Source organism: Trachurus trachurus (assembly GCF_905171665.1).
Source record: "Trachurus trachurus genome assembly, chromosome: 4".
Lineage (NCBI taxonomy): Eukaryota > Metazoa > Chordata > Actinopteri > Carangiformes > Carangidae > Trachurus > Trachurus trachurus.
In genome coordinates, this window is record NC_139898.1 from 20,155,329 (window position 1) to 20,170,880 (window position 15,552).

Below are 15,552 nucleotides of genomic sequence, written 5' to 3' on the forward strand. Positions count from 1 at the left end.
GGGTGATTTCAGAGGGTGGTCTGTCTATTGAACTGACCTCTTAAGACAGTGTTGTTGATTCTAGCTAATCCGAATAGTTATGATAAGATTGTACTATTTTTAGAAACAGAGTGACGTGTGCAGCAAACCAATGAATAAAAAGGTCTGTCTCACCTGCGGAGAAAATGCAGAGGTGTGTATTATCTAACAAGTGAAACTCACAAGTCCAGAACTGTGAGCAAACGGCAGAGTAGTCGCTTATACACTTCAACCTAGGTCTTTACCTCCAAGGACAGACATGAAAAATGCAAACCATCTCTTAGCACTGTTGAAGGAAATATAGAGGCTACAAATGTTAATTTGGCTCTATATCTGTGTTCTATCCTTCATAAGTGGGGAATTCCTTTAATCTTTCTCATCATCGTTCTCAATAAGATGATGATTTTTGAAAAAAGAAGAAACAAAATCACCCCACACCTTGTTGATTTTTTGCTTCACTTTGTGCATTTTAAACAACCCCCCAAAAAGTTTGTCTCATGTCCCACCGGTTTTTTTTTTCTTTTTTTACATCTATGGTCTATAAAATAAGTATTCTCTTACAGTTTAAGACTAAGACTTTGGAAAAGCTAAGGGGGGATTATTGAATATTAAAAGAGCATATGACTATGCAGAAAGGCTCCAACTCCATGACGTGGGTATTAATAGCATAATGTTTCATTGGATAAAGGATTTCCGTAATCATACAGTAGGTCTATTCAGGCGAGAGGTGGGGGAGCTTTTTCTGAAGGATTTGACATTGAAAATGGTGGGCTACGCCCCATGGCTTGGTCATTACTCCAGTCGTCTATAATACAATGATAAATGGCAAAATCAAAAGGCATTAGACTAAGTTGTTCAGAGCACTAAATGGGAACTTAGTATTTCTATTTCTGAAAGTTAATTTCTGATCTTTGCCCTTACAGTAATATCTTTCTGTGAGTGTGATGCCTATGAGTGAAATGTCTTTGTTGATGGATGAAAAGCATATGATTAGATCCACTGTGTGTGGCCCAAATGCAATTAGAATTTGCTGTGAAACTTTTTCAGTGAGGCATTTTCTAGTTTTACCTGAAGAAATAGAAGAATGATCTTTAAGAGAGAGAAAGTCAAATTTTTTGTATTTTGTTATTATTTATGTGAAACTTTGGACGTCATGGGACGCAAGACAAATTGATCTGATAATAAAGTATAATCTTATCTAATCTTATCTTATCTTAAATTTATTTCACCTCTTAAAAACTTAAACATTGACCTTGAATAAGATAACCTGATTGTCTGTCTTGTGTCCCCCTCCTTCCTGATTTCTTCCTGAATCTGGAGCAGCTACATACAAAATCTTCACTTGCTGACAAGTGCAGTAGAAACCTTCCATGCAGTCATGTTTACAAATGTGAAAATCAATTGCAGACAGAGCTCATGGATCGAAAGATCCAGCCTCTGGGAAAATGGGTTTGGGATGGGGCTGGTTCATCTTCAGATCTCTTCATAGCATCTGCATATCTGCAAAAATTAATATATCTGCATATTTGCAGATCTGCAGATGCATTTTTTAAGTTAATGGGCATGTGTTGGCCACTCAAAAAAGAAGAAGAAGAAATAGATAAATAAAATTGTTGATCTGATAGTGTGGGCAAAAACGTGAGTGTCTGCATGAAAAAAATAACAACTTTAGTAGTAAGCTTAATTTAGGCAGTTTTCACATCTGAGCTGGATCTTTCATCTGCTCTTTTCATGATCATTTGCTCATTGTGAGAGGATTTTCCAACTTGCTTGTTGAGCATTCTTGAAATTTCTTCATCAATACGTATAGGGTAAACAGCATAGCTTAGTCTATGGAGGGCAGTATTGCGCTGCAGTGCAGCCTAAAGCCTGCTGCATCTGGTGAAGTACTGTAGAGGAAGAACCTCCTCCACCGGGTGTTTGTAGTGGACACACAGCATACCGAGTTACATATAATCATTCATCTGGCGCTTCCACGGAGCCTGAGGTAGGTCCCCAGACACGTATGCATTAATAAAAACATATCTGTCGTCCATCTGTTTTCACGTAGCTGCTTTCGTGCAGAAGCAATAAACTCGACGGTAAAGGACGCGGACCGAGGCGTAGCAAAATCAGGAAACGTGCCACTTCTGCAGCCCCAGCATGTCTCCGCTTTGATTTTACATCAGAACACTGTCACAGAAGTTATAAAAGATAGGCTATTATTGGTTATGACAGATCTTGTCGTGTGCCTGTGTCTGTGTGTGTGCGCGGGTTCACGGTGACTTTTTGTCTAGTTTACAGTGACAACTAAGGTGATACGTCCAAGTGAAGTGTTGAAGTGTTATCTATGCATACGACTTTTATTTTATTTTTATTCTAAATAAGAGACAAAACTCTCACTGTGGAGAGGCGACACATTTAACCACTGTACAATTCCTATTTTAATTGCTTAAAAGTAACTGTGTTTTTGTTGATTACGTTGGAGGATCTAAACTTTTATAACAGAAGGGGGATCTAAGTGACCTTAAAACTTCCTGGTGGGAACAGTTAACATAACAGTCATCATTACTGCTGCACAGTAGCAGCAACAATAACAGTTGCACAATGCACAATGGAAACTAGGAATTTAATTGGATTCTTACAGAGTCGTGTAACTTCTAGACTGTACAATTTATTTGAAATTGATGCTTTTGTACATTTTCCTCTTTTCTGTTCAGCCCTGATGGCACAGAAGCATGCCAAGCCCAACCTCAGTCAGTCTCAGGTGTCTGAGTTGGTGAAGAGGCTCTACAAGCTGACGCCATCAGAAATTTGCTCTTTGCCCAGCTACGATGACCAGAACTTCTATGTGGTGCCCAAGGAGGGTGGCGAGTACGTTCTGAAGGTCATGAACTCAGAGGACAGCAAGAACTGCAGCTTGGTTGAGGTACAGACGTACGCAATGTCTTTCCTGCGCCAGAATGGACTCCCTGCACAGACAGCCCTGCCCACCGCCTCAGGGCAGCTCATGAGTCTGGAGGAGATGGGTATGAGACCAGTCTCACTGTTAAGATTCAAAATGTCCTCTTGTTTGACTGGAGACAGATGCAGATGTCATAATGTTTATGAAAAATACATTTATATACAGGTAGTTGCCTGACAATTTATAATTTGTCAGCCAGTACAGGTTTACATTTAATTATTTCTGTCTTGACTGATGTTAGTGTGCTTTATAGAATTTTCCTAGTCAGCATTCTCCCCTAAAATAACATGCAGTTTGAATTACAAAAAACGTAACCTAATGTATAGGTGTTAAATTAGGATGTATGTAAACACTTCTTTACTGAAACAGTTGGAGGTCTTGGGTGGAGGACTTTATTAAAAGAAAACAAAAATCAGGTTGTTGTGACAGTGGGCTAACTTACTTACTAATTACTAAATCGTTCTTAATCAAATAAATTGCAAAGCTTTTTCTCTCAAGTACAAATTATCTATGAGGATAAGATTCTATTACATACCATTCAATTGATGATATTGTAGTACATTGTCTTCAAGATGTCAATAAACAAGTACAAGGATCTTTGAATGCCTTTTATAAAAGTCAAATGAGTCAGAATTACTTAATAGGCTGTACATCTTTTCTATTTAAGAATTCAGCATGACAGACGCAGTCAAGTAGCTGTCAGACTACTTGTAAAAACAACCTTCATTGAGTAGTCACATATGGCAGGGTTAGGGTTATTGTTGAGAAGTGCATGTGAGTGAAAGGGTGAATGTGGCTTGTAATGTCATGTGCTTTTTGTGAAGTGGATGGCAAGACTAGAAAAGAGTCCATGGCAGATATTTAATGTCATATATGGATTTTTTATGCACTGATGATGATTAATACAATAGAACTTGTGTTTGCTTTTTGTTTCATGCACACTCCTATAAATGGATATAATCATATTTATTATTTCATTATTATCATCATCTGTTCATGTACCACATGAGTGTTCACTTATGTATGTTTGGTGAAAATCTGGCAGCTCCAATTTACAACATGGAGTTTGAAGAAGACACGTCTATAGAATACTGTATATTAAATGAGATGAATATGTTTAACTGGTTGTATTGTCAAAATGCTGAGCATCTGTAATTGGCCCTGGTGTAGATGTTTGGTTTACTGTAGGTGTTTGGAGAGCTCATAAATATAATTGATGAACAACTCAGCTGTTATAGAAAGTAATGTATCCAGCCTCAGGGCAAGAAAATGTGTATGATGAGTCTTGCCTCTAGCAAGGCCACAAGTCATACTTCATAAATTCTAGGAGTAGGGGAAATGGCTGTAAAACTAATCCATGAATTTGCCTTTGTCAGATTGTGGCTATGGCTGTCAGAAGTACCTGGTGCGACTGTTGACTTATTTGCCTGGAGCTACACTTTCCAAGGCTCCCTTAACATCACAGTTACTGTATGAAACCGGGAAGACGGCAGCCAGAATGGACCAAATCTTGCAAAAGGTATAAAAGTGACACTAATGTGACACTGTCAGATCATTTCCTTTGTTTTGAATCAATATTATGAAAAAAACCCAAAACATTGTTTCAATAAATTGCGCCAACATCTGTCACTGCTGGTATTATGCCACTGAAGTTTCACCCATATTCCCATTCATTTCCTATTCATCAAATGTGCAGGCGCCGAGCTTCTCTAATCTTGCTAAAACAATAGCACTTATCCTCCTTTTATGTATGCCTTTTTTCCAGCTCTCTGCTTGAAAACGTCTTTCTGTTTGTTTGTTTTTTACTTCCAGATGGAACACCCTCATCTCAGTGTTCTGCAGAGGGAGAAGTTCATATGGAGCCTGTCAAATCTCACCCTCCTAGAAGCATACCTCAATGTACTAGATGGAGATCCTCTTCATGGAGTTGTGAAGTCTGTCATTGATATGTTCAAGACCTCCGTGGTCCCGAAACGCCCCAATTTCCGCAAGTGTGAGTATGATGTCCTCTCATTACATTCCCTCTCCCATGAGAGGTGATTTTTATTATTACACTGTCAAAGTGAAATTGTTTAGGGTGAGCACGATCTAGTCATCATATCATATTTAAAAGCTGTGCGCCGGTGAGTCATAGCAATACTCGCTTTATTTTAATGTTTCTCACTGGTACTGTAGCTTGACTACACTAAAGAGATGAGATATGTTTTTGTATTCATGAGAAATAATGATATTCAGTGTTTTATTTATTTCTTCTCCAAGGTATTAACCATGGCGACTTCAATGACCTCAATATACTTGTGCAGCCTGATGAAAGTAAAGGCCACAGGATCTCTGGCATCCTTGACTTCGGGGACATGAACAGCGGCTACTACATCCACGAGCTAGCCATTACTATCATGTATTTGATGATAGAGCATCCGAACCCTATTGAGGTGGGTGGACCGGTCCTTGCGGGCTGGGAAAGTGTCCTCCCACTCGAAGAGGCGGAGAAAGAATGTCTGTATGTGCTGGTGCTGTCCCGCTTCTGTCAGTCTTTGGTTTTAGCTCGTTACTCTGTGACCTTGCATCCTGAAAATGCAGAGTATCTCATGATTTCATCCAGGAGGGGTGTCTCCATCCTCCATCAATTTTGGGAGCTTGGAAGGGAGCATGTGGAGAATGTTTGGTTTCAGAGTGCTGCTCAGTTGAGTGACAGAAAATAAGGAATATGAGAAGAATCATGAATTTCAATGCATAAAAGGAGGGCTCAGCCTTTTGCTTAGATGACCTACAGTACATTTTTTATGATTACTAGACATTAGATAGTATTTTTTAGATAAAACCATATTACTGTAATGCATCTGGATCAGAATAAGGTAGTAGAAAAAATAATGACATATCTGATACTGTTTAGGACGAGTGCATAGCAAGCAGCTTTACCTCTACTCCACCTAATACCTCATAACACATCAGGAAGAATCCGTTTTTCTGGTCAGTGATTACTGTACATTTAAGGAACTGCATCATGTTTAATAAGTGCCTCAAGTCATTAGGGCTTATACATTTCACTGGGCTTCTGTACCAAGCTGCTCCTCTGTATGGTAACAGGCCACTTGGATGGGCATTCCATTCATTTGGACTGAGCTATAGAGGGTTTACTGAAAGCCGATCAACTTAAACGGTGCAGGTAATGGTGCAGGACAGTACAGCAGTGAAGCAATATGACAGTGATTACTAAGGGAAAATGTACTGTCTTTATAATAAGCTACCGAGTGTAAATGAGTGAACATGGGAGCAATTTTGATCACAGCCGCTGTGTCTGTAACCGCAAATATTGCAGGGACCCTTGAGCCATCGTCCTCTTTTTCTCAGTTGCAAAATTCAGAGAACACTAAGTACTGTACACTTACTGCCTCAATCATTTCACTTATACAGTTTGTAATCATGCTTACAATAAAATAACATTTTTTTAATGGATCATAAAAAGTGAAGCTTGCTGTAAATGCAGATGTCCACAGATGTCCACTGACTAACTGACTGACTGACGGATAAAGTTACACAATTGTTCTACTAGCAAAATGTTTAGCTTGTGCCTTAAACAAAAAGTGCTTATCTTTTCCCTTTAGTTGACACTTCCCTTTAGGTCAAGGGGCCATGAGACAAGAAGATAAATGTAATGGTTCAGTCACATGTCAATTAAAATGCAATAAGTCATAGGACCAGATTATCAGTCTTGCAATATGGAGAGTCATCCATACAGTAACAAAAAACAGTTTCAGTGGGACATTTAGTTGATAACTTTAGAAATATGTGTTTGATGCTTCAACTAGGCCCAAATGTCAATGGTCATGATTGTATAGCTCTCCTTTTATCTGAATAAACAACATAATCATTTCTTAAGATGGTTACAGTTATTTCTCAGTATGTTTACACAAACCATGCATGTATGTGTTGGTGTTGAGGATCAGTTAGCATTAAGACACAACATTGTAAATTGAAAAAAGGCTTAGAAGTAAAGCAACCTAGAAATAGGTAACTGCAACTACATACAATGAACTAGCAGTGAGGTGGTAGTCACCATGCTGTCATGCACAGTCATGAATCAGTCAGTTAAATATTTATATGAACAGCATAAGCCAAGTAAGACCACCTTGTGTGTCTTTATGTCAAAAACATATTGTGTAACCACTATACATCACTGATGTATGACTGGCTTAAAAATTTACCACACTACAATTTTCTTATCTTTATCTGTTGTCTAGTAAATAATTGATTCAGCCAGTCTTTGACCTCATCTTTGGTTTATGTTTAGCTAAGAAGCTACTGGACCAGACTGAGCCTCCATAGTAAATGTTATAGTCTCTTGGACCACTCAAAGCACTTGTCGCATTTACCCTTTCAAACACACATTCATACAGCACTGTTTGCAGACAGGCTTTTTGGAAACTAATCACACACATTCACATACCCGAGGGCACATCGGTGGGCAAGTGGGTTCAGTGTCATGCCCAAGGACACCTAGACATGTGGAGTAGTGCAGAGGTAAAGCCACTGTAGGCCTACATAGCCTATTTGAGATTTATACTGCCCTTGAAATAGATTTGTTAACCATGCTACAATTTTGTCGGTTATGTTCAGCATTTAGAAACTACATGTCATTGCAGAATAGCCTCACACTACATTACATTAGGACCATAGACTGTGCTTTTAAATTGTGAAAACTGTTTTATTCTTATTAGCATAAATGTCCTAAGAGATTAACATGACAAACCTTTTTTCTGCAGTGGCACAAATTAACCCAAAGACCGCAACACATTTCACAATCTCAAAATGGTTTCAGCAAACCTACAAAACTCTGAACAAATACAGAAAGGTGTTCAAGCTGCAGATACCCATTCTTGGCTATTTCCGAAATCATAAATCAAAGGAGTGGTGTCATTTCACTGTTTGCTTTAGTCTTTCAGCCCAGAGGTTTAGGTCCCATTATGACATTTGAGTTTTAAATCTCACATTGTTAGACATGCTCACACACAGGTATTAGCTAGACAAACAGATCCCTGAGAATATTAAAACTGATTCACTGTAACTCACTGACTTTAAAATCAGGCTTTTAATTTCAGAAAATGTAATTGCCAATACACCTTTAGCAAGGAGCTACATTTATTTCACATTATGGGCACTGGATTTTTAATTTTATTTCTTACCATCAATCCAGTATTTACTCATGTATAAATGTATCTATAAAAATGCCTTTAAGCTCAAGTGGTTGTATACTCTGCAATCTATAAAAGTCTTTGTAAAATCTGGTGTTATACTGCCATCTATTGGACCTCATGTGCTCCCTCCAATCCAGGCAGTATTGCAAAAAATTATCAGCGCAGGCAACTCACACTGTGGAAAAAAAGGTTTCTAAAACATACTTACAAATTGTCAACAGTGGCCTACATAAATTCACTTTGCTAAATTACCATTAACTGTTTAAGCATGTTGAAGCGTGTTGAATGCCTTAAACTTTAAGGCATTCAACACACCATTGTGTCTTGTAAAAGCTGTTCACATGACATACCAGCACAAATGTTTCTCCAGGCTGTGTAACCGTATTTTTAGGAGCTTACTGTAGACGTAGCATTGGTCTTGGTTAATGATAACGAATCACTTTGTTTTGGGATTACAGCAGTAAGAATGAAAACATGAAACCCAACCAATAGAAAATTAACAATAACAATAATAATTCATTTTATTTATAAGTGCAGTCCTTTCATCTGAAAGCAGATGAATTTTAGCCGCCTTCAGACTGTGTCAAAAAAGTTCCTCAAAGGACTGGAGGGGCTCAAAGTTGGGGATCAGGTTATACTGGCTTCTCTGCAATTTACACACATAATTTGTGGAGAAACTTGTGGCTTTCACACTATCTACTGACAGCGTCTCTACCTCACTGTCTCATAATGGGTAAGTGTCCTTGTCTTCTGTGAAATGAATGCACTGACTTATGTTTTATCCTGTTAAAACCTGGAGTTTGGAGGAGGATTTTTTAAAATTCTTTCATTCAGATTTTCATTCAGTGTTTACATGAAGTCAACAATTAGTGGTCAGTCGTGCTGAAAGTATCCAAGTCCAACTATTTATGCAAAACTGCATTGTGATTTTTTCTGTTATTTGCAGATAATACCACAGCAGTCAATCCAAGGCCAGAACTCACCCTGCAACAGGCAGCCGATCTGGCAATGAAACTTTATGGAGTGACGGTAACTGAGATCACCACCCTGCCCAGTTATATCGACCAGAACTTCCTGGTGGTGGATAAGGAGGGAGCCAAGTACGTCCTGAAGATCCTGAACTCAGAGGAGAGTAAGAATGGCACTTTGGTGGGGGTGCAGACTCACGCCATGTCCTTCCTACGCCAGCATGGAGTTCCTGCTCAGACGGCCATGTCCACCACCACAGGGCAGCTCATGAGTATGGAGGAAATAGGTAAAAGTAAAGATTTTGTACAGATATACAGCCAAGATACAGCATGATTAGTGATCTTATGAGGTACGCTACTGTAGGTGGATTGTGTCAGGACAGCTGTTTCCCCTTAGCTTTGTGCTAAATGAAGCTAACTGGCTGTTGCTTTATATTTGTCAGACGAAGATCAGACTAGTATCAGTCTTGTGTAACCCTCCACCAGAAAGCAAATGAGTATTATTTCTCAAAAAGTTAAACTATTCTTCAGTTTTGCAGACAGAAAGCTGAAATGTAATACAATTGTACTGAATTGTTCCAATTTCATATTATTTATCAATCAATAATCATAGAGTGATGATATTAGTGATGATGTTTTTATTGTCTTAACTATTGTTGTTGTTTTATGTTGGTAATTTATATATTTTTTAATTGCTGGTACTCAATTGTATGTATGTTGTTTTAAATGTGCTATACAAATCAAAATTGAAAGTTGAATTGAGAAAAAATTAAAACAAAAAAACAAAAAAAAAAACACTTGAAAGGGCAGCACATCCCAAAGTAAAAAAGAAAAGACTACAGTAAATACACTTGTAATTGGCTCACATTGCTACAGATAATGCTGATGTGTTTTGGGACAAGGCCTTCCTCAGAGCATTTTGTCCTTTTTTGACTTGAAAATTTAGGATGTGCTGACCTTTCAAGTATTTTTGAATTTTCTCTGTGATTTTTTGGGTCCAGCACTCCACCCGGAATCCCACTGTGGATGTGCAACTTTACTCCTTTCTTTTTCTTTCTGAAATCTATAATCATAATCACCCTCTATTCAGGAAAGTGTTATTGCCTTTTGTTTTTCTTTGTCTTGGTGTAAAAAAACAAAAATCTGCTTTGTGTCTTCAGAGTTTGTTCTGCCATATCATTCTTGAGGTAAATGCAGATTGCTGCTTTTGGTTACAGGAGGCACAGTGAGGCTCTGCTGAAAACTGAAGAGTTGGGCATATACTGTAGAGCAGTCCAGTTTGACTAATGTATATTTACTGGTAGGAGGAGACACACGTGAAGAACAATATGTAGATGTAATCATCTATGACGCTTTCCTGAACTGTAGCTGTTGTTATATCTGCCCTTCTTAGACTGTGGACATGGTGCTCAAACCTACTGTGTGAGGTTGCTGTCCTATCTACCTGGGAAAACCATTGCAGAATCCCCAGTCTCAACAAAGGATCTTTATAAATTGGGCAAACTGGCTGCATCCATGGATAAGACATTGCAAAAGGTAACTTTAAAGATTTTAATCCAATAAAGAGGAGTTTTGGTGCAGATGTTTGATTCAAACTAACTTTTTCTGTTGTTTGCTGTTGTGGCATAACAGTGTTTTTTTTTATTTTTCACCAAAACGATGAGCAGGAGGAAAAAGTTCCAGAGAGCTGAAAGGAACTTCTTTCACATAAAAATGCCAATTAATAGTTGTTTAATAGTTCAACAAATTAACAGTGATTTGTGACCTGATTTGCAGCTCATCTGACTACTATCAGTTGCTTAAAGCAGAAGTAAGTGGTCCGGTCGTTTTCGCTAATGCTGCGTTCCAGGCAGGCTTTTGAAATCGTAAATTACAGCTTCATGTCACAACTTCCGACTTTGTAGCGTTCCAGGCAACCCACTCGTGTTTTTCCAACCTGTTTTACCGGTGAAAGTCACTATAACAGCCACTCATAACTTCCGACCGGTGAACTCGTACCAGATCGAACTGGTACGACTTCACGGTCGGAAAAATACGAGTTTCCTTGAACGCACCATAACAGTCCTCGTCCCTACGTCACCACATTCACGGCGTCCCTTGGCTGCACACACAGCCCTGCATGCCGTTCTCTCTCCTCATTGGATAAAAACTGTAGGATACGATAAATGTTTTCTCTTCGGCTCAGAGCAGAGCAGAGGGACTGACAGACCCGTGTTTCAGACCAAACACTCTATGTAAGTGATTGCTGTCGGAAGATATAACTATTTAAGACTTATATTAACACAAATATATCACTTACTTCTGCTTTAAATGGAGCTGGTGAAAAAGAAAAACTAGAGGGAGAGTAAGTTTGTCCCATGCCTAGAGACACAGCTCCTGATTCAGTCTACATTGGCATGTGTCTGGGTGGGATAATAAGCAACTTAACACTACAAAATGTCAAATTTGGGTAATTTCAACTTGTTGCATTCTGCCCTCAAGATGCCATAAAAATAGGATTATGATTTTTTTTTTTAAAAAGCAATTTGTGTCTTTCAGCTGGTGTCCCCAAACCTTGATGTCTTACTAAAGGGCAGATCACTTTGGAGTTTGTGCAACATTCCTCTGGTGGAGGGCTACCTATCAGTGATGGACGGAGATTCACTCCAGGAAGTGATTAAAGCAGTCATCGAGCAAGTTAAATCACATGTGCAGCCCAAAATAACCTCCTTCCAAAAAGGTAACAAACCTCCTCTCTATGTGTGAGTTCATATTAGATTTATAATTCATGATTGGTACTGGAAGCAGTGTGGGAAGGAGTTGCATTTGTGTCCAATTTCATATTGGCATAATCAGAATGCATGTTACAGTAATATGTGATGCATTTTGAATCAACCTAAAATTATGTAGGTACTGCCCCCAAGTGGCCTAAACAAAACATTGCAGGTTTAACCAGGCTGCCTAAAATCAAAACTACAATCCTAACATCAACCACTTAGTAGCTGTGATGTGCGGGAAAGGAAAAAAGAAAGAAAGAAAAAGAGGAGAGAATTTCTATTTATAAGTACATAAATAACTTTTTTTTTATGGTGGGTTGACAACAGAGCTAAATACATGAACACTGACAGACATTTTGTCTGTGTCCAAGAGCAGCTTTCAGAAATGAAGACTCCTACTTCCTTTACAGTACATTTAAAGTGTTTTTTTTTGTCTTGCTCAGGGATAATACATGGGGACTTAAATGATCAGAACGTCATCGTTTCGCCTGTCAACAATGGGCATCATGAGGTGTCAGGCATCCTGGACTTTTCCCTGCTCACACATGGATGCTTTGTGTTTGAAGTGGCAGTAATGATTGCATATATGATGCTGGAGAACCCCAGTCCTTTGGATGTCGGTGGAGCGGTGTTAGCCGGCTGGGAGAGCGTTATGATGCTCAACCATGATGAAAGAGATTCCCTCTTCCTGCTGGTGCTCGGGAGGTTGTGTCAGTCTCTGGTTTATGGAAGGCACAGTGTCATAAAATACCCAGATAATAAGAAGTATCTCCTGACTACAGCCAGAAATGGGACTCGACTTCTTACTAAACTCTGGGAGCTGGGCAAGGAGGAAGTGGAGAGGAAATGGTTCATAGATGCTGGCAAGTACTCAGATAGTTGATGAAGAAATGTCTCTAGATAAGCATCTGTATCTTTATCCATCAGGTAATGAGGAAGACAGTTTATTTTATCTTTCAAATCAGGTTTCAGATCAAGTCTTAAATGATTCTTACTTTCCAATTAAACTGGACTTTCACCATATTTGACTGGTTTACATCCACTTTTAGTGCGACACTTAAAGCAGAAGTAAGCAATCCGGTCGTTTTGGCTAATGCTGTGTTCCGGGCCGGCTTTTGAAACCGTAAATTACAGCTTCACGTCACGACTTATGACTTTGTAGCGTTCCAGGCAACCCACTCGTGTTTTTCCGACCTGTTTTACCTGTGAAAGTCACTATAACGGCCACTCGTAACTTCCGACCCGTGAACTCGTACCAGATCGAACTGGTACGACTTCACAGGTCGGAAAAACACGAGTTACGAGTTGCCTTGAACGCACCATAACGTCTTGTCAGCCGATGGAGTTAGCAGCCCCCGCCCTCGTCATGGATCAATTGGTCCTCGTCCCTGCACACACAGCCCTTCATGCCGTTCTCTCTCCTCATTGGATAAAACTTGTAGGATACAAGAAAAGTTTTCTCCTCGGCTCAGAGCAGAGCAGAGTGACAGCCATCCCCGTGTTTCGGTCCAAACACTCTATGTAAGTGATTGCTGTTGGAAGATATAACTATTTAAGACTTATATTAACACAAAAATATCGCTCACTTCTGCTTTAATTATTTTACTGTCCCTCTTCGGTTTATCAGGAAGATGCCATCAACAATTTGACCACCTTTACCTTCTAGGAAATGGCAGCAGGAAATCTGAATCAAAATGATTTTACTAACAACACAACAAAGTTTTAATTAAATATTATTATTATTATCACTGATGGCCTAACTTCAATAACTACAAATACAATACAAATGTTTTATTTGGGTTAGGGGGCATGCTTTTTGTAGATTGATAGAAAATAATTTTGAAAATATTGCCAAGCACACTCAGCATCATCAATTAAACTGACCTGGCTAATATCACTGTTGTAAAGATTATGAATGCCTGCATTTCAAAAATTTTGAAATTTCTTTTGAAGACAGCGCAGTTTAGGCAATTTTTGCATCCCTTACAACAGCAATGGCACAGTGATCACTGACATCATTGCAGAAGACTTCGGTAGAGGTGTGAGTTCAGTGTCACAGAGTTTGTATATGACATCTGAGAATGAGGCGAGTGCTTCTAGTTTGTACGATGGCCGTGAGGGGCCAGGACGCTGCAAACTCCATAACACAACACTTTAAGGAAAAACGCGCTGCAAATGTCACAACACAACACATTAAGGAAAAACGCGCTGCAAACTCCACAACACAACACATTAAGACAAACGCGCTGCAAACTCCACAACACAACACATTAAGAAAAACGCGCTGCAAACTCTACAACACAACACATTAAGAAAAACGCGCTGCAAACTCCACAACACAACGGAAGTGTTTTCCAGGGGGACCATAATCAGAGACGGACCCACATCCTGTTGCCGGTCTGAATCAATGAATGTTCAAACCAATCTGTATTAGGACCATAGAGGACGAGTTTTTTTCAAAGAGGTAAGTGTTCTTTTAACAGACTTGTCAATGTTCAGTGGCTGTGCATCACTTTCAAGTGTCCCTTGGAAACACCGTTGCGTTGTGACATTTGCAGCGCGTTTTTCTTAATGTGTTGTGTTGTGGAGTTTGCAGCGCGTTTTTCTTAATGTGTTGTGTTGTGAAGTTTGCAGCGCGTTTTTCTTAATGTGTTGTGTTGTGGAGTTTGCAGCGTCCTGGCCCCTCACGGCCACCGTAGGTTTGGCTGAAGGTGATCTGTAGCAGTCCATTATGGCGAAGTGAAGAAGTCAATTTAACAGCAAATAATTCAGATTGTTTGGCTTTTGTGATTAACAATGATACAGAGCTACAAAATTTAGATTTGACATAGATTGCAACTCCACCACCTTTGTCAGTTCTAAAAACACTGTAACCATCAACAGCAATTAGACTATCAGGTAGCCTACTGATTTTTATTAACCATGTTTCTGATAATGCCAAGACACCAGGATCAGTTGTAAGAACCCATAACTTTGTCAAGTCAAGTTTAAGCAGCAGACTCACACATTCAAGTGAATAAAACCAAGGCCTTGCCTGCATTTAAAGTTTTTAGGTGTAACGTCATGCACATGGTCAGGATTTTGTTTTACATTCCCAGATAATAGAAGGAGCAGGAGAATAACACATTTTAGTTTTTGAGCACATTTGTAGTACGGATATTTAGTGCATCTGGATGAAGAATGCAATCCCATCTGTCCTGTAGAACCTTGAGAGAATGAAAAATGAGTTTTTGTTGAAGCATAAGATGTAGTTCTTCACGGTGAAACAAGGAATCTCTGGTTATAAAGTGTTGTAGGATATTTGGAGGAGGGTGTTGGTAATATTCACACTTCCAGCTCAGTCTCAAGGGTCCAATAAAACACAAAAGCCAGAATAAGTAGCCCAGCAGAAACATTGTGTGAATATTTTTGGCCCACTTAATTAGGAACAAACAGTTCTTTTAAGCAATTCCCTACAGTGTTGAGTTGTTCTAAGTGTAGCGAAGCAGCAGCAATACCAAACTTTACACGGTGGCAGAGTTTATCATATCAAGGAACATTGCAGATTCTCACCTTATTGAGTGTAGTCAATGAAGAGATAAATATAGCCCCTGAGAAATTCAGAGTTCAGGCTTGCTGGACAGCTAGCAGCAAACTCCTTAGATGGCATCCATATGCTTCAGTATGCGCCA

General features: G+C 39.2%; 2 protein-coding genes across 2 annotated transcripts; both read left to right on the forward strand.

Annotated features, from left to right (window-relative positions):
- Positions 1-1,940: 1,940 nt before the first annotated feature.
- hykk.2 (hydroxylysine kinase, tandem duplicate 2) lies at positions 1,941-6,633 on the forward strand. The gene is made up of 5 exons (XM_083969734.1): positions 1,941-2,005; positions 2,718-3,026; positions 4,339-4,481; positions 4,775-4,955; positions 5,222-6,633. The coding sequence occupies exons 2-5, from the start codon at positions 2,723-2,725 to the stop codon at positions 5,662-5,664; spliced, it is 1,071 nt and encodes a 356-aa protein (XP_083825860.1). The 5' UTR covers positions 1,941-2,005; positions 2,718-2,722; the 3' UTR covers positions 5,665-6,633.
- A 2,253-nt stretch (positions 6,634-8,886) lies between these two features.
- LOC310984813 (hydroxylysine kinase-like) lies at positions 8,887-12,764 on the forward strand (the record flags this gene model as incomplete). Its single annotated transcript, XM_083970132.1, has 5 exons — positions 8,887-8,890; positions 9,104-9,412; positions 10,519-10,661; positions 11,664-11,844; positions 12,325-12,764. 5 exons carry the CDS (start codon positions 8,887-8,889, stop codon positions 12,762-12,764), a joined length of 1,077 nt encoding a protein of 358 aa, XP_083826258.1.
- Between the last annotated feature and the right edge of the window lie 2,788 nt (positions 12,765-15,552).